A 21130-nucleotide genomic window follows, 5' to 3' on the forward strand; every position below is an offset into this window, starting at 1 on the left:
AGAGGCACAGTCTGGGACCTTAACCGCAACACTTCAGCTCCTCTTATATACACCAGGGTGTGCGTTCACCTGTTCACTAAAGTCATAGCTTCTTCAGTCAGGGCTGCTGATTTCTATCAAAGGTGACAGATTTCCTGCTGAAATCACTGCATTTCTGGAGTAAAATCTACCAAGTATATCATTCTTTTGACACAATGCCATATTCTATTTGCTAATAGTTAATTTAGAATGGTTATTAGTTTGTCATTCTTGTTTCTCCCTCCTTGTGCTTTTATCAGCTTTAGTATTAAGGGTCAGATAAAACTCAGCTGTTAGCACTGGTCTTTTTTTCCCAGGTGTGGATCCTTATGCAATTTTCAAAGTTCGTTTGTAATTATTATCTATTCAAGTTTTCTTCTTCATGACTTTCAGTTGTTGACTCTTGCCAGGAAATCATAATTCTTTTCCTTTAGATTTTCAAAGTCTGTTGCACCGTCCTTGACTCTAACTGTCTCTATACCTGTTAGCCTAGAACAACGGTTCTCAAAGTGCGGGTCCTGACCCGCAGCATCAGGACCTGGGAATGGACTAGAAATTCAAGTTCTCAGGCAGAAACTCAGGAGTGGGGTCCAGTAATCTGTGTTGTAACTAGCCCTGCAGGGGATTCTGGTGTATCTAAAGGTGAGAACCGCTGGCTTAGACAGTCAGCAGGGGTCCTCAGCCCACCCACACATGACAACACCCACCAAGTGAAAGGAAAAATCCCCCTCACTGACGTCACTCACCAGATCATTCCTTCAAACAGGTTGTGGATGACAAGATGTGACTGGGTTACAACAATCAGTAATGTTACGTGGGTCCAGCCAAACTGCAAAAGAAGGTAAAACTTTACCTAGCAGTTTATCTTGAAAGGAACTTCTAATGGCAGTCAATACCAAATGGAAAACTGCTGAGAAATGGGTAGGAAAGATACCTGTTTCTATACCTGGTCTTATTGGAAATGAAAAGGTACAGAACAGGCCTCTGGGAATAAGTCTGTTTCCCAGCTACGGTTCCCATCAAAAGCAGGGCCCACGTGGCCCGTCAGCCCCTCTGTGCTCCAAAAGCCTGGGTACTTCTCGTTTTCTTAGCATTTAGTGAGTGCTTGGGACGCTCAGAGAGGGGGTGTTTTCAAGTTGAGGGGCTATTACAGCAGGTAGGGTATCTCTGGGCGATGCCTGAAGCTTCACCTTGAGCCTTACCTGGAGTCTACCCTCAGGTCCAGAGTGGAGAGACTGCCTTAGGGTATAAATTATGTAACAATGATTGTGTCTAAGTGGATAAAGAGCCACCTAACTTCAGTGGGGATGCCCCCCCCCATCCTCTGGGTTCCAGATACATAAGAACAGACTACATTCCAGGGTCCTGATTTGTTCCAGGAAGGAGGGGAGGCCTGCTGAGTTACCCCGGAACTGCACGCACTCCAGGAACGCTGACTCTGACACACCCACTCCCTTACCATGTAGAACTGCAGCCGGTAATGCTTCTTGACCAGACTCAGCACAAACATGCAGAACCCTGGTTAGAGGAGGGAGGAGCAGAAAGGGCACCGTGAATCACATTCTGCATTTCTCTCCGTCCTAGGCATTTCCTCGAGCTGTGTTAAGTAGTTCTTTGCTAATTTCCTGGCAGCAGTTAACCAGGGCACAAACCCATAGCCCAAGGGGATAAAACCAGTTACTCAAATAAACAGTCAGAAGGAAAAAAAAAAAAAGACTCCTTCAAGACAATCAAAGGAAGGCAGTACTTTAAGATCTTGTAGACAATTTAGGACACTGTTCACCAGACAGGAATGTTTTGATCCTCGAGCAGGGGCCAACAATGGTCAGGCCAGCTGCCTGTTTTGTTTTATAAACAAACTTTTATTGAAACACAGCCCTATTTGTTTGCATGTTGTCTAGGCTTCCTTGTCCTACAAAGGAAAACTGAGGACGGCTCCCAAAGCCTATAATATTTATTACCTGACCCTTTAAGAATAGGTCTGGCAGAAGGGGGAATCCACCGGGTATGAGGCCAAGGCCATCCTTGCATCTATCTTTCACTGACCTATGTGACCAAAGTCTCCAGAAAGGGACTTTTACCCAGAAGTCTGCTGGGCCCCTCAAAAGCAGCGATGCCTAGAAGAGAGCACGTCCCTGCTCCCGGCCCCCAGCATCTCTCTGCGGGGGCCGCTGTGAGGCACGCTCCCTGACTCTCCCCAGTGCAGCAGGCTTCTCGGCAGTGCTCTTCACATTTTCACAGCTGTGGACCTCAAAGGGCTGCACAGGCCACCAAATGTGGGACACAACACAGCGGGCCGGTGACGAGGAAAGTAAGGACAAGGAAAAGTTTAATAGTCGCACTGCTACAGACAAGTGTGGGCTAGTAGACCAGAGGGACCCATGTGCGCGTCGGGGTGACCATGCAGGGTCTGTTATTGTAAGGAGGGGCCATGCACACAAGGAGGAGGGGCTGCAGGATCAATTCGTGCATGGAGACCTGATCAGTTGTCAGATCTGTCAGGGACTTCTCTGAACAACAGGATTTACAACTCTGATAAGGGCAGGAAGTGAGGACTGTCCCCTAGGGTATTGTGAGCCGGGCTATCTTCTGGGGCGATGGGCTTTGTTAGGCTAAACACACATCAAGAGATTTCTTTTCTTTTCCCTACAGAAACGCAGGTGTGCAGAGGGTCCTGCAGTGGGGGATGGCTCCAGGCACACAGAGACGCAGGGGTGGGGCTTTTATGACTCCACAGCAGCCAGGTGTCATTCACAGAACCAAGTACTGCTATTAAACTGATGAAAATCAGGTCAGACTGAAAATTTAGGTCAGAAGAAGTATCTCATGTGCCTCAAAATGGCTTTGAGCACAACTGTGAAGAACATTAGCATTATTACAACTACTGTCTTAACTGAGTTTAGACTCACATCTAGCACTCTACTGTTAGTCAAGTTTTAATGTATCTGATCAAATCCTCACAGTAACTCTGCTGTTTTGGCTCAAGATCACAGAAGAGCTAACAGAGACTCAAAGAGTAAGCTCCCAGCTCCTCTGAAGTCACTGAATCTTTTTTTTTTTTTGAACAGAAGTTTTTATTTTGACAAAATTCCATTCTTTTTTTTTAATGGAGGTACTGAGGATTGAACCCAGGACCTGGTGCATGCTAAGCATGTGCTCTACCCCTGAGCTATACCCTCCCCGCCCACAGAGTCTTTTTAAACCCAAATTAGTAAAATTTCCAATATACTGCAGTGTCCCTCAGGCAGTCTCCTAAAATGGCCACCTGTTTTTACACACAAGTTCCTGGGTGGTCTTTGTTTCAGGATCTCTGCCGGACCTCTGCCAACAGGGGGGTCCAGAGGACCTTGTGTTCCAGGAGGACCTGGAACACAAGGACAGGAGGCACAAACTGCAGCCCCCACAACCACACAAGCCCCTCCGTCTCAGTTCTCTTTGTGAAGAGCTGCTACAGCTTATGTAAGGCAGAACCCTCAGCTCCACTCCCCGGCAGGGCTGGAGTCAGGGTCATCAAAACCTTACATTAACCAAGAAATGCCCCAGCCCCTCCTCAGCTGCTATGCAAAACCAAGAGAGACACAAGAGCTGGTGAGCCGCTTAACACATACCTGTTAGGTAGAGAGTAAAGGAAATGAATCGGTGGTATTTGCTGAGAATCCGCAAAGGCTCCTCTCTCTGGACCAGAGTGAAGAAGTAATCCGTCACTGTTTCACCATAGAAGAAATAATTCACACACAGTAGGAAGTACCTGTAAAAGAAGGCAGGTCACTGTCAAAGGGAGGGGCCCGTGTGGCCTCGCCTTTACAGCGAGGCTGCCAGAAAGCACCAGCAACCAGAGCAGTAGCCCACCCAACACCCGAGACCCCCCGGGGAACCTTGCAGAGGGACAGGTGGACCACGGTTCCCTGTTGTTGGGTGACACTGCAGGTGAGAGCTTTGTCTAGAAATTTGTGGCTTTCATACACTCTCCATTTATCACAAACCTGGGACTCAGTTTTTGCCACTTTGGAAGCATTATCAGGCCTAACTTAACACTCAGATCATAAGCCAACGCTCCGAAACACACCTCGCCCTCCCTCCGCAGTCACTTCCACTCTTCCTGCCAGGGACCCCGCGCACCTGCCAAAATGGATTTCTCTGGCTTCTCCACTTGTCTGCTTCGTGCTCCCTTCTTTTCCCTGCCTGGAATATCCTCTTCACTTACCCAGTTTTTCACTCATTGCTCAAATACCATTTCTTTATAAAACCCTGCATGACTTAACATGATATCTGCCTCTCCTGTATTTAATTCTATAGCATGAAGTATTTGCTCTCTTCACGAAGCAATGAATTATGCTCCATCTCAGACTGTCTCCCTCTTTGAAGCTTGGCTCTGACACACAAATCTTTCACTAGCATTAACTCTTCACTTGTTTATATGCTCTTTCCTCCACTGGGGCTCCGGGAAGGGAGAGGCCATCACTCATGTGCCTTCACAGCCTCGGTGGTGGTTCCAAGTACGCAAACAAGTGCCCGGCTCTAACCACTCAGCAAAGATCCAGACAGGAAAGAGAATGGAGAGTTTCTCTCTCTCTCTCTTTATTTTTTAACTTGTGGAAGTTCAAGAACTCCCATACTGGGTTTATTTTCTATTATACGAAAAACACCCTCTTTGGCCAGTCACCACAGTCAGGGGTCAGACATTGTGAGTATATTAACTAAAGTGAAAACTGCTTTCCAGCTACAAAAGAGCCACGAGAGAGACCTATACCGGGGCAGGTGGCAGGCATGGGGACTGCGAGGCAGCTTGTGCTGCTCAGGGATGAGGAAGCATCTCTGAGAAGGATGTGTCCAGCCCAAGTCCGAGCATGTCCACTCCCTGGGCCATGACTGATCTGCTGGGGTTCAAGATGCTAACCTCCGGCCTGCTGAGTAATGGACTCAATCCCTGAGTCCCACACGGCAGGGTGAGAAGGGTCTGCATCTGGCCCAGGGCTCTCAGGACCACGGCAGTCCTCTGCTCACATGTCACGGCCTGAGAACAGTGTGGTCAATACTGCAGAGAGCTGCAGACCAGGAAGTGGTCTCGGACATCACCTGCATTACAGGTTTTGGTTCTGTTTTTGCTTCAAGACGGCCATGCCCTTTCCTAGGAGGAGAAAGCAGAGTTCCTCCGAGGAGCCCAGATCCTCTGCCTCCAGTCTCACTCCTGCCCATCAGCACCCATGGAGCCTCCAAAGAACACTGACTAGGTTTCAATCACCTGTTCTAAGGGTGAGGAAGCCAAGTTCCAGAGACAGCAAGACTAGCACTGACAGCTCCCAGATGACGCTCATGGGACACTGGGACACCACAGCATGGACGATACACCTATCTAGAAGGGGGCGGGGGCGGGGACGGGATTGTGCGGAGTCTAAGGACTCCAAGTGCCGAGGCAAACATGGTCACGGATGCAGCCATTCTGGTTTCCTCTGAGGAAGAGCCCAGACCCCAGGTAACTACTAAAACGCCCCCCACCGGCCACACAGCCCGGCCCACACAGTACTTGGGTCTCAAAGGTGCTGTGCCGGCCCATGGCCACCACCGGCTCCCTCCCAGCACGACAGTAAATACCTACCACAAAACACTTGTCCAAATCTGTTAAGGGTCCCTGTGAGGCTAGAGAGCTTACCAGCTGAGGGTTCGGAACCAGGGCAGGTCGTAGGAGTGGTAGACATTGTAGCCAATAGTGATAATCTCATGGAAACACTTAATCTGAACACACATCACCTGCAGGACAGAAGAATTAGAATACTTACTCACCTCCCCAGTTCTTATGATCTTTGGAAACAGAAACAGGGCATGGGCCTTCAAGAAAAACATTATATTTAAGAACACTGTCAGTCCCCGAGTGACCCTGATCTCCACCTTTGTCTCGCACCATCCCACAAGGCAATGATGCCTCTCATGTGGCACGGAGTAGATCCAATTTCTCACAATAAATATATGCTTCTGAAACTCCACTTGGCTTTTTATTGTAGAAACTCCCAGGACTCAATCTCTTCCCCTTTTGACTTTGAAAAGAATTACATACTTGACAAGTCCCAAGGGCTCTGCTCAGCGGTCAGCTGTTAGGCATTTGACCCTGTCCATGACACTGTGGAGACTAAGAGAAAAGTACTGTGGACTGGGATTTCTTAATGAAAGTCCTAAGCCTGTGGGTGAGGCCACAGCAAAACAAGAAAGAAACCAAGAGTCACAAAGGCTCACAGCAAGGGTCACAGTTTAATATAACAGCTGAATTAATAAAATCAAATGTTAAAATGAAGAGACATCTTTAACCATGTCCAACTGGCCCATCGACAACCCTCCAGCTGGCTGCTGGAAGGTGAGAAACTCTAAGGCAGATGTGGTCTGAGGAGCCTCAACCCCAACTGATTCCCAGAACCAACCCAACACGTGGCACTTAAAATGTCCGGTCCTGCAGGAAAAACCAGAGGCAAAACTAAAATAACATGCAGATGGCACTTACAATCATCATTAAAACCATTGGTCCCAGGTAAATGATGATGAAGAAAAATGCAATCATGGCCAGAGTCAGGATGCCTCTCACCCACCAGTTCTTCCATCTGAGTTAGAGAGGAGGGGAAGGAGAAGGCACGTTAGGAGCCCAGCAAGAACTGAAGCACAAACTCGCGGGGGAGGTTCTTCCTGGGATGAGAGGGCCCTGAGGTCAGTCCTTTCCGGGAGTACCCCCTTCACCTCGACAGAGGCACCAGTCACACGCTGGCAGGAGCAGGGCCGCCTCTCTAGGGCCATCACCTCATCCATACTGAACTCAGAAGGTGCTCCGAGGCCTTAGAAAAACACACTCAGGTTATGTCTTCAGGAATGAATCAGGCCAAAGTCCTGAGGGAAATGTAGTGTCCTCCACTCCTGTGTCCACCTGGGTGGCTTCTAGGGGCCTCTCTCTTGAAGGGAAAGACCATGAACATTTCCCCTGCAGCAGAATCCTACACTGCTCTGCCCCTGCATATGGTGATCACAGCATCACACACCGTGGTGATAAAAGCTGTCACACATGGGTACCTGGCACTTTCCTAAGGCTTTACATGTATGAACTGATTCAACTCTCAACACTACCAGCTTTTACAGCTGAGGAAATGGGTGCGCAGGTCACCTAGCTGTGAAGCGCTTAGCCCTGGGAGTCTGTCTGGCTCCAGATCCACAAGCCCTGAACCTTTCAAAGGGACAAACATATGGGAGACACTCACAGGAACACTGTTAGATAATGTTTTGGAGTCATACAGTTTGTTTTTTAATCTACCCCTAGAGCTGGTGTTGGAAGGACCAGAGTCTCAAGGGACCAAAGTTTTAATGGATTCACCCAAGTTGACATGTTTCTCAATTATTACAGGAGAATTTAAGGAATGTCCACAAGGCATGCATGTGGGAGAGGGAAACTGAACTCTGAGCTAGAAACTTGGGCTCAGTGGAAAGCGGCCTGCCCATTAGTCACAAACGCCAAGGACCATTTCTCTGTATGCGCCCCTATGACCAGGCTTTCCTCCTCCTTGGACAGTGCCTCCCAGGCAGCCAAGGGCACCCTTCAAGGGCCAGATCCGCCCAGGCTGTGTTCAGAGTCACTGTTAAGCACCAGATGACACTCAGTGGAGCTCTGGGCAGAGGCAGGGGAGACCGTGGCCAGTGATAGTGGGCAGGCCTGCCCCACACACTTTATTTAACACGGGTGGGCTCCTGCCACAAGACCGTGGGCTCTCCAAGGGCTCCGGGTCTTCCATGGCTCCTGGAGACAGCGTAAGCCCCCCAGAACCTGCACCGCTAAGCCAGGCTACCTTGAAGACAAGTTGGAAAGGGCCCTGTTGAGGACCTCTGGGGTATCGTCTGCAGAGGGTGGCAGGCTGGCAGTGTCCACTCGGCTCTCACTGTCTGACGCAGTCTCTCCATCGACCTTTGCTTCTGACTCCAACTCCTACAGAGCAGAAAAACAGAAGAGGAAAAGGGCGAAGTGCTGAGCAGGATACTTAGACATATGTGCCTGTCAAGAAAGATCTGTGAGAGAGACTCAGATAGGGCCTGAGGACCTGGCACAGTCAGGTGGCGGAACAGATGGGACTCTGGGTGACCCCGACACTGTGCTGACACGTGCTGAGATGGCCAGCTCCCTGCTGCAAGAGGCGGCATCCGCACCACGGGAGGATGAGGAACAGCTGACCACCTGCTCAACCTCCCTGCCTTCTAGGGGAGCGGGGGAGGGGACCATCCATAAGCATGAGAAAGGGGCTCCTCTGTACCTGCAGAACGCAAGAGGGGCTGTGCCTGGACTTTGTCAGGCTTCAGCCCCGATCCTGCCCCTACTGCAGGGATCCCAGGGTCCACTGCCTGTAAGGGTTCGGCTGCAGACACCCAAGAAGACCCACTCACCTTTGAAAACCCCTCTCCATCAACACCTAAGTCACACAGGGAGCAGCCCCTGCTCTGCCACAACAAGCCGTGGACTCTCAGAGCCACCAGGGCAACCAGCAGCTCTGGCCAGGCTCTCTTAGGGGCAGCTGGGAATGCTGGCTACTGCCCCACAACTGGGCTCCCCAAAGTCCACAGTGTCACTTCCAGATGTCACAAGAACACCCCGTGAGGACGCCAGCCCCAGTCAGTGTGGGAGCCCTATGGGACCAACTGACTGGAGTCAGTGCCTCACCAGGACTGGTGTGCACCACTGGCCCTCCCCTGACACCGGGCCCAGGCAGCAGCACACTTTGATGTCAGGCACAGAGTTGCCACCAGGTCCCAGTCATGTAAGGAAGTGCCTGCAGGAACCCGCCCTGCTCCTCAGTCAGAGGGAAGGGACCACAGCCATGCCAGTAACAGGCTTTCCATCCAAAGTACCAAGGAGCAGGCCGCTCTGCATCCTGGGGACCATCTTTCTACTCAGAGCTTTTATTTCTCAGGGGAGTTTAAGAGTATCTGCTGTGAGAAGAGGTGGAGAAATCAAATCACTTGGAATTAGAGTAACAATACTGCCTGGTATCTGAATAGCCCTTCACAGTTTTGACCGCATTTCCCACACCTGTGAACATCTGAGCAGTTCGGGGAGGAAAGGAAAAGACAGAAAAGGTCCCTCCTTACAAATGAAGTAACAGGGGCTCTGGGAGATTCAATGGCTCGCCCCAAATTGCCTATTAACCCAGGTCTCTGACTTCACTGTGTCCATTCCACTGGATTCCCTTTCATTTAAGCATCTTAGAATCCATTTCATTCTTCAGTAAGAAATTCAGAACAAGGTAAACTGGAAATGGCAAAAGGATGTTTCACCAAATCTTCAAAGATTTCGTTGCATGAGTGTGCAAACACAAAAGTTACATCTTTTTCAAATTGAACAATTTGAATTTCCCCTATAACTAATAAATACATGAAATTGAGCACCATTTCAAAGGTTTCTTGGCTATTTGGGTATCTTCTTTTGCGAAGTGTCTGTCAAGTCATTGGCTGATTTTCTACTAAGTTTTCTGCCTTTTTATTGATTTGGAGCAGTTTTTTTATACGTTCCAGATTTAAGTACTTTGTGGCACTAGTATGTGCCCCCAGCCTGCCCTCAACCCTGCCCCCCACCTCAGTCCTTCCCCCTCTAACAATCAGACCTTCTTCCTCCCTCTCAGCACTGGCCACAGTGGGGACTTAGGAGATTTTTTTGTAATTGTTGCTCCAAATGACCGCAAGCTCCCTAAAGACGAGGATTGTGACACCTTGCTCTCATGACATCCTCATGCCTGGCACACAGATCCTTACACAAAGTACTGACAGATGGAAGGAGGCGGGAGGAAGAGCAGAACTCACTCCAGGTCTGCAAAGAGAGGCGCAGCCTCTGCCCTCACGGAGACAGCTATTTCTAAATGAACTTACGACGGTGACAACACCGCAAAGTCGAGGCCTTGGCTGCTGCGGGACTGCTGACACAGAGACAGCTGGCCTTGGTGAAGAACTTGCGGCGGTGGCCTCGTCAGTAGATCTGAGCTCAAGGGCCACAGCTTCTGACGGCGGGGTTGCTGCTCCCTCCTCTGCCACAGCTCAGCCAGTGGCTCTGCACAAGTCACCCAAGGGCTGCTGTACTCCCGCATCCTCACCAATACAAGGGGCCCAGAAAGGACCCTCCTTATCTGGTAGGGGTTCCCTGCAAAGATATGACCAAACCCCCACCTGGAGCTGTATCCTATTCCACTGCCCCACGAGTCTCTGAAACACGACGACGCCCCCAGGACTGTCTCTCTCCAGTTAGACTCAGTGAAGACCGAGGCATTCAGAACAGCTTTCCATTCTTTGCGTCAACACTAGCACCCACACCCCATCAACTACCGTCAGTAATATAAGGTAACGATGCTGTGTGATTACCTAGCTGACCCCTAAACCACAGGGCTTCCAAATGCAAGTACCAGGGACCCACCGAGGCCTCCCACGGATGCTGAGCCGAACACAGCAGAAGAGAGGGCACGCGCGTGCACGCACAGAAGCCCCAGCACAGGTTATTTTTAACTTATCCATCCTGTTGTCAAGGAAACTCACAAAGGCTGCCGGCTGCCCAGCTAGGAAGGGCAGGAAGGAACTCAGGCAGAGCCCCTGCAGGGGAGGGGCAGAGGGCTCCGGCTCTGTACTGTCTCCGGACCTGCTGGGCCCTTTTATGAAAGTTAGCCCAGACATCACCCTCCCCAGCTCCTCTCCTTCCTGGCTAGGAAGAGGTGAAGTGAGGAGAGGCATCCTGAGGCAGGAAGGAGTAAAAGGAAGTCGAGAAAAGTTATGAAGACACTGTGACTTGTTATTGTCAAGACATCAGGGGGCCTGGGATGAGCAGCTAAGAAATTAAGTAAACTCCCCAAAGAAACAAGCCTGAAGGAGACGAACTTTCTAGGTGAGGTGTCACCTGCCTTTAAGCACGTTAACTCCAGGGTCCTGGGCCTCACCCCAGGCCACCGACTAAGCATCCTCAGAGCCCTTCTTGGAGGTCTCCTCAGAGCAGGAAACAAACACCTGCAGAGACAACCACTCTCCCACAAGCTGGAACAGGAAAAGGCAGAGGGCAGACCCCTGTCCCAGAGGAAGGGGCACAGCCCGGGAAGACAGGGGCCGGGGGCAAGTCAGCCAGCTCTCCAGGTTCCAGGTGCAGGTGTCAGAGAGGCCGAGGGAACAGAACCTAGGAGAACCTGCAGCCTGCAGCCTTCTGGCTCCTCCCCGTGTATGGGCAAAGGCCTCCCGCTCGGACGTTCACTTGGGCCCCTTAGCCCTGAGTGAGGAGGCTGAATGCTGGCGGTAGCTTCCAATGAGGGCCTAGAGGAGGCAGAAACCTGAGCCCAAGATGTCACCCAGGAGAAAGTGGCAGATACTGGGCCAAGAGTCGGAGATGCCAAGCACTTCACTGGTTTGCTCCTCTAGGGGGTGGTGACATAGGCAGATGCCAAGGAAGACTTTCTGCAGGAGGAGAAAGCAGCCAGACAAGGGAAAGCAGGGCCCAGGTCCCAGCCCTGCTGCCCATTACACTCAGCACAGGCCTCCCAGTGGGGAAAGGACCGCTACCTGGAACGGCTGTTTGGATGATCAAATGCAACACCAGTGAAAGCCTATTAAAACTAGAAACGGACTGAACAGCAACAGGTACCCGCTGCATGTACCACCCCGACCCTCACCCCTCAGTAGGCTGACTACAGCACACTGGACTGGAGCCCAGGAACCCGAAACACCCACCCCAGGTGACCCGAGCACCCTTCCCACGGAGGGTGGAGAGGAGAAAGAATGCAGGGGGCCCCCGGCCTTGCTGGGGCCCGTGTGCTAATCAGCAATGTGAGCTCAGCATCTGCCTGCCTTGCTTCCTCCATCCCGTCTTCCATTCATCCAACAGGCGGCCCTGACTCAAATGTGATCCTCTTCCCAAAGCTCCCACGAAGGGCGAGGTGTGAGCCGCAGGCGGCCGTACGTGCCAGTGCTGACGTGGGAGGTGCGCAGCACATTCCGCCGAGGTGGGAGGAAAGAGCAGGACCTATTACTGTTGACCTCGTTCATCTTTTCTTTCCAGTGCGTGCTTTATAACAGACATATCAACACGTGTGCATACTGAGTGTGCAGGCTGGGGCACGTGGATAAACACCACATACACGTCGGACACAATGGTGTGTCAGCAGCCCTGGGCTTCTTGATTCCCACCGCACTGAGCAGTGCCTGGAACACAGCAGGCACCCGAAGACTTGTTGGACTGATGAGCTGATTAATTTTACCTAACCTACCATTGACTACTCAGTGTCCAGAGTGCACTGAGTGTACAACAGAACCCAGATTTCCAGCTCGTGTGCCAGGACAGCCAGGCCCCCACCTCTGCAGCAGCCTTGAAGCAGGACCAGACCAGTGCCCACTCCAACCCGCCTCTCTGCTGGGCACTGGGTCTGAGGACCCAGCTCAGTAGCTCTGGGACCAGCACACGGTGGCAGGGAAAGGCTGCCTTGCTGCTTCAAGGTGTCTCAGCCCAGCTCCCAGGCACCCCCTCCCACTTCCTTTCTTTCTTTTCAACCCAAGGACCCAGACCAGTGAGTGAAGCAGAGCCCGTCTCTCAGATTCTACCTCAATCACCACCCATCCTCCCACAGCCCTGTAGCCATTCCCCAAAGAGGTTGTGGTGCTGATGTAAACAGGAAATAAGAACGCTGCTCTAAATGGAAAAAAAAAAAAAAGCCTTCTCCGAGGCCCCCTTCCTTCTGGTTCACTCAGACTTTACAGGGAAAGGCAGAGCACTTAGGGTGAAGGACACATGGGCATCCTGGGCACAAGGGCTCAGATAAGGCCTGTCAACATTTTTAGAGAAACTTATGCCTGAAAGGCTTCCCCCACCAGCCTTCCAGGGCCCCTCTGCTTACCAGCCAACAACCTGGAGCTCAGAACAGCACAGAAGGCTTCCTTCAACAGAAGAGAAGGCAGCAAGGGAGGGCCCGAAGGAGCAGTCATGGGGGAGGAGGGGAGGTCTCTGTGGTCAAGGTCTGGCTTCCTAGCCTGGGGAAGGGACCTTGCTTGGTCCAGAACACCGTCTGCAGGACTCATTTTCACTGTTATCATCTAGGAGAGAACCTCAGCAGCTTAGAGGACACTAAACTGCATTAATATTCTTAAGTTTCATTTACTGAGTGACTCCATTACTTACACAAACTATTTTTTGCACTGCTTTAGATGCAAATTACAAACCTGTCCTGGAGGAAGATCATCAGGCTGAGCCTAACCTTTCCACTAAATACCAAGCCTGCCATCTTCTTAATCAAGCCCTGTGGCCAGCTGCCAGGGCAACCAACACCCCCACTTACAGACACAACCCCCAGGAGAGAAATCACTAGAGACAGGTTTATCCTTAACATGAGTGTAGGGAACCTGTGTGTTCCTCTCACTGAAAAAGGCTGGGTTCCTACTGGGGGAATAAAATTGTGTGTGTGTGTGTGTGTGTGTGTGTGTGTGTGTGGTCTGGAACAGCAAAGGCAATATTTCTAGCTTTTTCTAATGCTAATAACCTCATTTGACAAGTTCAGTTGTATTAACATACGGTCAAAGAGGAGGAGCCTTACTCTGAACGTCTAGAATCATCCCCAACATGGCCATATCCTGTCTTCAAAAGCCTGTTATCAATAATGTGATCTACAGAAAATGCACTCGGGGAGGAGAGTATAGCTCAGTTGGTAGAGTGTGTGTTTAGCATGCACAAGATCCTGGGCTCAATTCCCAGTAACTCCATTAAAGAAAAAATGTACTCAATAAATCACAGAAATATTTTTTTCTCCTACAGTAATGGAAATAAAAACCTTTCTGCTGTCCCTCAATACACTGAGCTCACACCTGACTCAAAGCCTTCACAGTGACTCTGGGATTTTCTCACTACTCCATCAGCCACCTCACTCAGTCTCCATTCAGACAGTCCCTCCTCAAAGACGGCTTTTCTGGCCACCCTACTGAAAAGAATGACCCAATTCCACTCCCATCATCCCCTAGCTCCTTAGAATGCTTTCTTTTATTTATAGCACTTACCAATGCCTGAAATGTGTTATCAGTATCAATTTTGAAGGCACCAGAGGAACGCATACCTCTTTACCGTCATCTGATCTTGATAAACATTTTTTTAAGTAATATATATTCCTTAAAGACAACTGAGATAGGCATTTTCAGAACCTCCCATAGTTCTGCTATCCAAAATAACTAACATTCTGACCTATTCCATGCTAGCCTTTTTCCGTGTACATGTTTTGTGGGGAGATAATAGCTGTAATCACACTGCACACCCAATTCCAGTTTTGCTTCCCTGTCACCTCTGTCACCAATGACTCAGATGAAACAACTGACGGTAGAATGATAAAACGTGCAGAAGACACAAAGCTCCGGAAGACAGACAGAAAAACAAATACTTAAAAATATCAATGTGCTGGGAAGATGGGCCAATTATACAAATATAAAATTAGGTATCAATCAGCCCAAGACTTCAACCTAGCCTGTTTCCAAGCACAAACTGAGGAAGACACAGCTTAACAGTAACACACACACATAAAGACATAAGAACATTGGTTGGTAATCACAGTTCACAGTTTGAATAATAAAAACAAAAGAAACCAAAAAATGTAATGTGATCTGTTCAAATCAGGCCCAAAATGGAGTCACTTATGCTGAGTTCTACATCACCAAATCAAGAGTTAACTTTGGCTCTCCTAGAAATGGAGAATCTCTTAAAGCAGTCAGTCAGGAGTTACCTGATCAGCACTGTTTAGGGTAATCTGCCTGAGACTCCTGCCAGCCCCTAAAGGAAAGTAACTTTGCAATAACTTACCTCCTTTTTTGCTAGTATATAGGTCCCTTATTCTCACTCCCTTCTGCCCAGAAAAGTCTCATTTAGTACAGCTTCCTTTCTCTCCACCACATTGGATTCTGCTTGAGTCATCATCTTTGAATAAAACCATCTTTAAATTTTACTCAGTTGAATTTTCTTTTTTTTTTTTTTTGCAGGAGGGAAGTATTGAGGTTTATTTATTTATTTTTTGTTGTTTTTTAAACTTTTTTTATTGAGTTATAGTCATTTTACAATATTGTGTCAAATTCCAGTGTAGAGCACAATTTTTCAGTTATACATGAACATACATATATTCATTGTCACATTTTATTTTCACTGTGAGCTACCACAAGATCTTGTACATATTTCCCTGTGCTATACAGTATAATCTTGTTTATCTATTCTACATATGCCTGTCAATATCTACAAATTTTGAATTCCCAGTCTGTCCCTTCCCAACCCCCTCCCCCTTGGCAATCACAAGTTTGTATTCTATGTCTATGAGTCTGTTTCTGTTTTGTATTTATGTTCTTGTTTTTTTAAGATTCCACACATGAGCGATCTCATATGGTATGTTTCTTTCTCTTTCTGGCTTACTTCACTTAGAATAATATTCTCCAGGGACATCCATGTTGCTGCAAAAGGCAATATGCTGTCATTTTTAATGGCTGAATAGTATTCCATGTATAAATATACCACATCTTCTTTATCCTCAGTTAAATTTTCTTAAACAAATCTTAGGCTAAACTAACACAGGTATGCTCATGCTCTACTTAGCACTGGTCAGACCTTACCAAGGGGTGAAAATGTCCAGTACAGTGGTTAAAACAGTAAGGAGATACAAAAGGAACAAGACCATAATAGAAATAGAAGAAACCAGAGAGGCCGAGCCTGGGACAACTGGGAAATGAGCATGCATCACTGCATTGTTAAAAAAGCAGAAATAGGTGTTACATCCCTAACGAGGGAAAATTATTAGGTAAATTACGGTAAAACAACTTTCTGTGCAGCTATTAACAAGACAACTATAAATGCCCCGTAGCAGGGAAGGGGTATAGCTCAAGTGGAAGAGTGCGTGCTTAGTATGCACAAGGTCCTGGGTTCAATCCCCAGTACCTCCATCAAAACTAAATAAATAAACCTAATTACCTCCCCGCCCCCAATAAGTAAATGCCATGTAGCAAAATGCAAGACAAAATGCAAAACTGTATCTAGATGGGGTTTTAACTACATAAAGCCTGAAAACAGTTGACATACGCAGCAGTTATCAATCTTTCACCTCTCAGACTGGATCTCTGATAACACTGCTGGGCTTGGATCAGTCCTGGGATACTGCACATTTAGTGTTTTACTACCCAGCTTCGGTTCTCCTTTTTGAGATAATAATTCTTTAATTTTGCTTTTAGGTAATCCTCTCCTCCCCTACAACGTGCAGGCAGGTATTTTGTATCTAATTAGGGCACTAGGCTCCCTAAACCACAGCCATTGGGTCCGAGATGAACACATAACCCAATCACAGCAATTCCCTGTACTTCTTCTGGATCCCCCAGGAAGAGGCATGACCTTGTCAATGGAACTTTCTATCTGCTGGAAAATCCTGCAACCATGTGAAATCCAGAAATGATGCCATCATGAAAGAGAGCCAAGACATGGAGGGAGACCAAGGCTTGATGACATTTGAGACACTAAATTAAACCAGGCCTGAAGCTAGAATCTCCTCAGTCTTTAAGTTACATGAGCTAGTAGAACCCTTCTCCCTTTTTAGTCAAGTTAGAGCAGCTTCCTGCACTAAAACAAGTCTTAGTTTCCTTCCTCTCTTCCTATCTTCTCTGTTCTTCCTCCCCACACTTCCTTAAATGCCAGTGTTCCCCAAGATTGTATCTCTACACTGCACCCTGAGTACCATTAGTCTCTCTTCTGTGGACCCATCTTCCGTAACACTAGTTATATCCTCTCCCAAGCTACAGCACTACATTTCAACCTGCCAGCAAGACCCCTCCATGTCCAACCACCACCTCCAACTCAACAGGTCCAAAACCAATCACCTCGTTCCCTGCTCACACCAGCTCTCCTGTTTCCCATTGAGAACCTAATCCATCTGAGATGTGTTCCGCAGGGAACACTGATCTTCATCACCGTCTCCAGATCCCCTGCCACACCTCATCAGTTCTCACACCATGTGAGCCGATCACTAGTCTCTCCTTACTCCCATCTCACCATTAGCATCCTTGCTCAAGTCTGCAGAACAACCCTTCTCTACTACACTGGCCTCCCAAGTGATTTCTCCACTAATTCCTCCCTTCTCTGTCTTATTCCCTACACATTCTGAGATTAATCTTCACAAAGTGCAGTGGATTACACCCCTCCTCCACTCATTTTTGCCTAGTGAATTAATGACCTCCTACTTCAGGTCCTCTAAGATCTGTCCTCCACACTCTGCACATACCATGTGCTCCAATCAAATACAGCTGCTCATTGGCCCTGAATACCTCCACCCAGCTCTCTTCTCTCCCTTTGCTCCCAACCTTTTTCCCTCCCTGCTCATCCTTCAAGTCCCATCTTAGAGTCACTAAGACTCCTCAAGGAAAGTTTTCCCTGATTTCCATCTACAGTAGATAGGGGGGAAAAAACGGCCCCCTCTCCAAAATAAACTGACTTCCTAGAAATCTGTGAATATTACATTACATAGCAAAAGAGTAAATATTACCTTACATGGCAAAAGGTGTTAATTAACATAAGAATCTTGAAAGGGGGTGTTAATCCTGATTATCCAGTTGGGCCCTAAATAGAATCACATGCATCCTTCTAAAATGGAGGCAAAGGGAGATCTGATGCAGAAACAGAGAAGACAAAGTGAAGACAGATGACAGAAGTGGCCACAAGCCAGAGGATGCTAACAGTCACCAGAAGCTGGAACGAGGCGCAGCATGGAGTCTCCTCTAGAGCCTCTGAAAGGAGTATGGTCCTGCCAACACCCTGATTTCAGCACTCCAGCCCCCTAGAATAATTTTCTGTTGTTTTAAGCCACCCAGTTTGTGGCAACTTGTTAGAATAGCTCCAGGAAACTAATACCCCATCCCTCTCACCAACTGTTTCTTCCAGTAAAGCTCCCACAGCCCGTGATGCGTCTCCCCTCCTGCCATTTGTTGCACTTTGCATTTATGTTAAGAGGGCACTTTCCATAATGTATTTTAAATTTCAAGTTCTTCAAAAGCAAGGACTACCCTATTCATCTTTGTTTATCTTGAAAGCACCTTGCCTAGAATCTGATAAAAGCTTAAGGAGAGTTTTTTAAAACTCATTAAAATTTAATGAAAATTCATCAACCTTTGTTTACAGGGCAGTAGAATAATGGCTGCCATCATTTGCGCAGGAAAGACGATTTGAGAGCTTCAGTTAGACAGTTGCAACTAATGACTAAAAGGATTACATTTTCAGCCTTCCCAAAGATTAAAGTTATTTGGGGAGGGAGGCCCATAAAATCCAGGGTGGTAATGAGCTGTATTTCCAGACAGCAACTGAAGTGTTGCCAGGAATAATGAATAAGCAGGCAGAGTGAAATCTTTTATACTCAAAAGGTTCAACCCTGCCCTAAAGAACGTCTAGGTCTGTGCACATTTCCACTCATTTCCCTTGAATAATGGGAAACATTCCAGGCAGAATCAGAACACATCTGTCCTTTGAGACAACTGGACTGCATGCTGAAAGGTCTCTCCCAGTGCTAACACGCAGAAATGCCACCTTCATATTAAGAAAACACCTGCTGCTGCTGCTTCTTTGTCAGATCATTACCACCTGAAATTATTACACATTTGTCTGTCTCCCCCACTGGAATATAAACTCCACGTCGAGGGGATTTTGTTTATTTAATGCTATATGCCCATGGCCTACAAGACTGTCTGGTACATAGAAGGTCCTCAATAAGTGTTGCTGTACAAAAGGACGAAGGGAAGAAAGAAGACAGGCTAAGGAATGACTAAGGAGTTTTCTACTTCTGAGTCTGTAGGTTAAAATGGCAGGCGTAAGTACCACACTGCAAGAGCCAGCCACTTTGCACAAAATGTCCCCGCCTTACCACATTTACATAGATTTGCAGGTTCTATGTGGAAGCGATGTGACATTCTTAAGAACTGTAGGATGAGCCTTCAAACAGGAGAACAGAGGTGGGCACCAGAAAGGGGAAGACAATCTTAGGCAGCTGTTGACTGCTTTCCCTTCCACGCTTTCTTGCAAAAAGGAAATACCTGCCTCCCGCAGCTTGGGCTTCCAGAAGCTGAGCTCTCCGCCAAGTCAGATTCTGCTCCAAGCAAAGGCAGACAGATGCATCAACCAAAAGAGAATTTACTCACTTCTCCATCTTAATAACAAGTGCGACAGTGATGGCCGCTCAATCTTCACCCTGTGAACAGCCGGGCTGGCGTCTCTATCCAACACCATCTCAGCTGAAGTTTGAAGTCTGATGAACAGAGCTAACTCTAACACCCCTGTTACCTGGTATTAAGAAAAAATCTGCTAGTCCGTAAGTGAAATTTCTAGATAACCAAAATTTCCCTGCTTTATCAATTAAAAAAAACCACATCTTTCTTTTAAAACCAGTTAAAAGCAAATCTTCTACTCAAGGTTTGTTTTATAAGCAGAAGGGAGTGGGAACAAAGAAGTTACACTGGCAAAAAAGTAGACTAGTTATTTCAAAATTACTTTCTTTCAGGGGGTGGCAGGGACCTACCAGGCCGACTACCCTAAGTAGTGCTGGTTAGGTAACTCCCAACTGACCGGTTTAAGATTCCATTTCCAGTAGAGCCAAAACCGTAATTAAGTCTCAGACTGGTGAGGTGGAGCTTAGCATAACTGACTCCATTTTAGGCCTGCTGTCTTGTTTTAACACCTTGAATTTCCACTGCTCTTCCAGCTGTGCGGACCTCAGGAGCTAATGAGTGAAGAGGCTGTCCCCCCAGTAATACTGACCCCCACCTTAGTGCTCAGGTTGGAATCCTAGCGTTTGTCCTCCCTAACAGGCTACTAGCATCCTGGCCTTGAGAGCACTTCCAAGCTATCTCTCTTCCAGAGAACTCTACCAGGGTAAAGAAGTCAGAAGGCCAAGACCCTCAGAAGTAGGCCTGAGCTAAGAATGGACAGAGCCCGTGAGCCGTTCACACCCGGAGAGGGTCCTCAGGTTCAGTGCCCGGGCAAGGACTTCCAGGCAGAAACTGTGGACATCAGCCCGGCTATTCTCAGCACATTTACTTTTTGCTGGCTGGGAGCAACAATCTCTCAACCAGAAAGGCTTGAGGAAGACATGACAACTCAGTCAGTACTTAGGCCCTACAGGTAGGTGTTCCGGAGTCTGAGAAAGACATGGGGTGGGAAGAAATCTACCCATAGGCTTCCGCAGGCAGGTAAGGAAATCCAACCCTCCTGAGCAACCTCCCTGCCCCAAATCCCTGCTAGGCTATCACTGTGGCCTGTCTGTGAAAAATGGATAATCATTTCTAAAAATCCTTTAAGAACAATACCACAGTTCGGCTCTTTCAACTTTTTTACTAAAAAAAACCTCTTATCATCAGTAAGAAAAATGTGATCCTGCCAATAGAAAAATCAGCAAAAGAGAAAGACAATGTGCCAAATACAACCTATATACTGATTTAACCTCTCTAATAATCAGTGATGTAAAAAAGTGAAATGGCCATGAGGAATCATTTTTCTCACATTGAGCCTGAATGAATAGATGAAAAGAATATTTACTGTGGACCAGGGTTGGAGAAAACCAGAACATTCATACAGTATTCATAGAAATGTAAATTGGTACTACCTCTCTGAAAGGCAATTTAGAAATAAGTACAAAGAGTTTTTAAATGGTTCACATCTCCTCTGACCTAGTCATTCCCTATTGAGACACTACCCTATATGAATAACCAGAGAAACACAGAATTTAGGAGGCTGTTCATCACAGCATTATTTATGGGAAGAAATAGGCTATGTGTCCAACAACAGAAGATTCTGTCATGATCTATTTAACAAAGATAGGGAAGAATGCCAGTCATTTTAAAACCATAGGTAGGGGAGGGTATAGCCCAATGGTAGAGTGTGTGACAAGGTCCTGGGTTCAATCCCCAGCACCTCCACTAAAAAATTAATAAATGAAAACCTAATTACCTCCCCCCACAAAAAAAAATTAAAAGAAAAGAAAATCTGCAAGTCTAGTCTCTAAAAAAACAAAAAACTATAGGAAAAATATTAGCAGGACTTGATGAAAGTGTTAACAGCAGTTATACCCTGGGTAGTGAAATTAAGGTAACTTATATG

At 47.6% G+C, this 21130-nt stretch overlaps 1 protein-coding gene across 1 annotated transcript in view; it reads right to left on the reverse strand.

The window, feature by feature from the left end:
• The window catches only part of CDS2 (CDP-diacylglycerol synthase 2), a 46474-nt gene that overhangs the window by 11433 nt on the left and 13911 nt on the right, over nucleotides 1–21130 (reverse strand). The window contains exons 2-7 of the mRNA XM_032461870.1: nucleotides 7833–7969; nucleotides 6509–6605; nucleotides 5669–5766; nucleotides 3627–3766; nucleotides 1478–1536; nucleotides 765–847 (exon numbers count right to left, since the gene is read on the reverse strand). Coding sequence (XP_032317761.1) covers nucleotides 765–847; nucleotides 1478–1536; nucleotides 3627–3766; nucleotides 5669–5766; nucleotides 6509–6605; nucleotides 7833–7969 — 614 coding nt within the window. The remainder of the gene's footprint in view (nucleotides 1–764; nucleotides 848–1477; nucleotides 1537–3626; nucleotides 3767–5668; nucleotides 5767–6508; nucleotides 6606–7832; nucleotides 7970–21130) is intronic.

The sequence above is a fragment of the Camelus ferus genome, chromosome 19 (assembly GCF_009834535.1).
Source record: "Camelus ferus isolate YT-003-E chromosome 19, BCGSAC_Cfer_1.0, whole genome shotgun sequence".
NCBI classification, from domain to species: Eukaryota; Metazoa; Chordata; class Mammalia; order Artiodactyla; family Camelidae; genus Camelus; species Camelus ferus.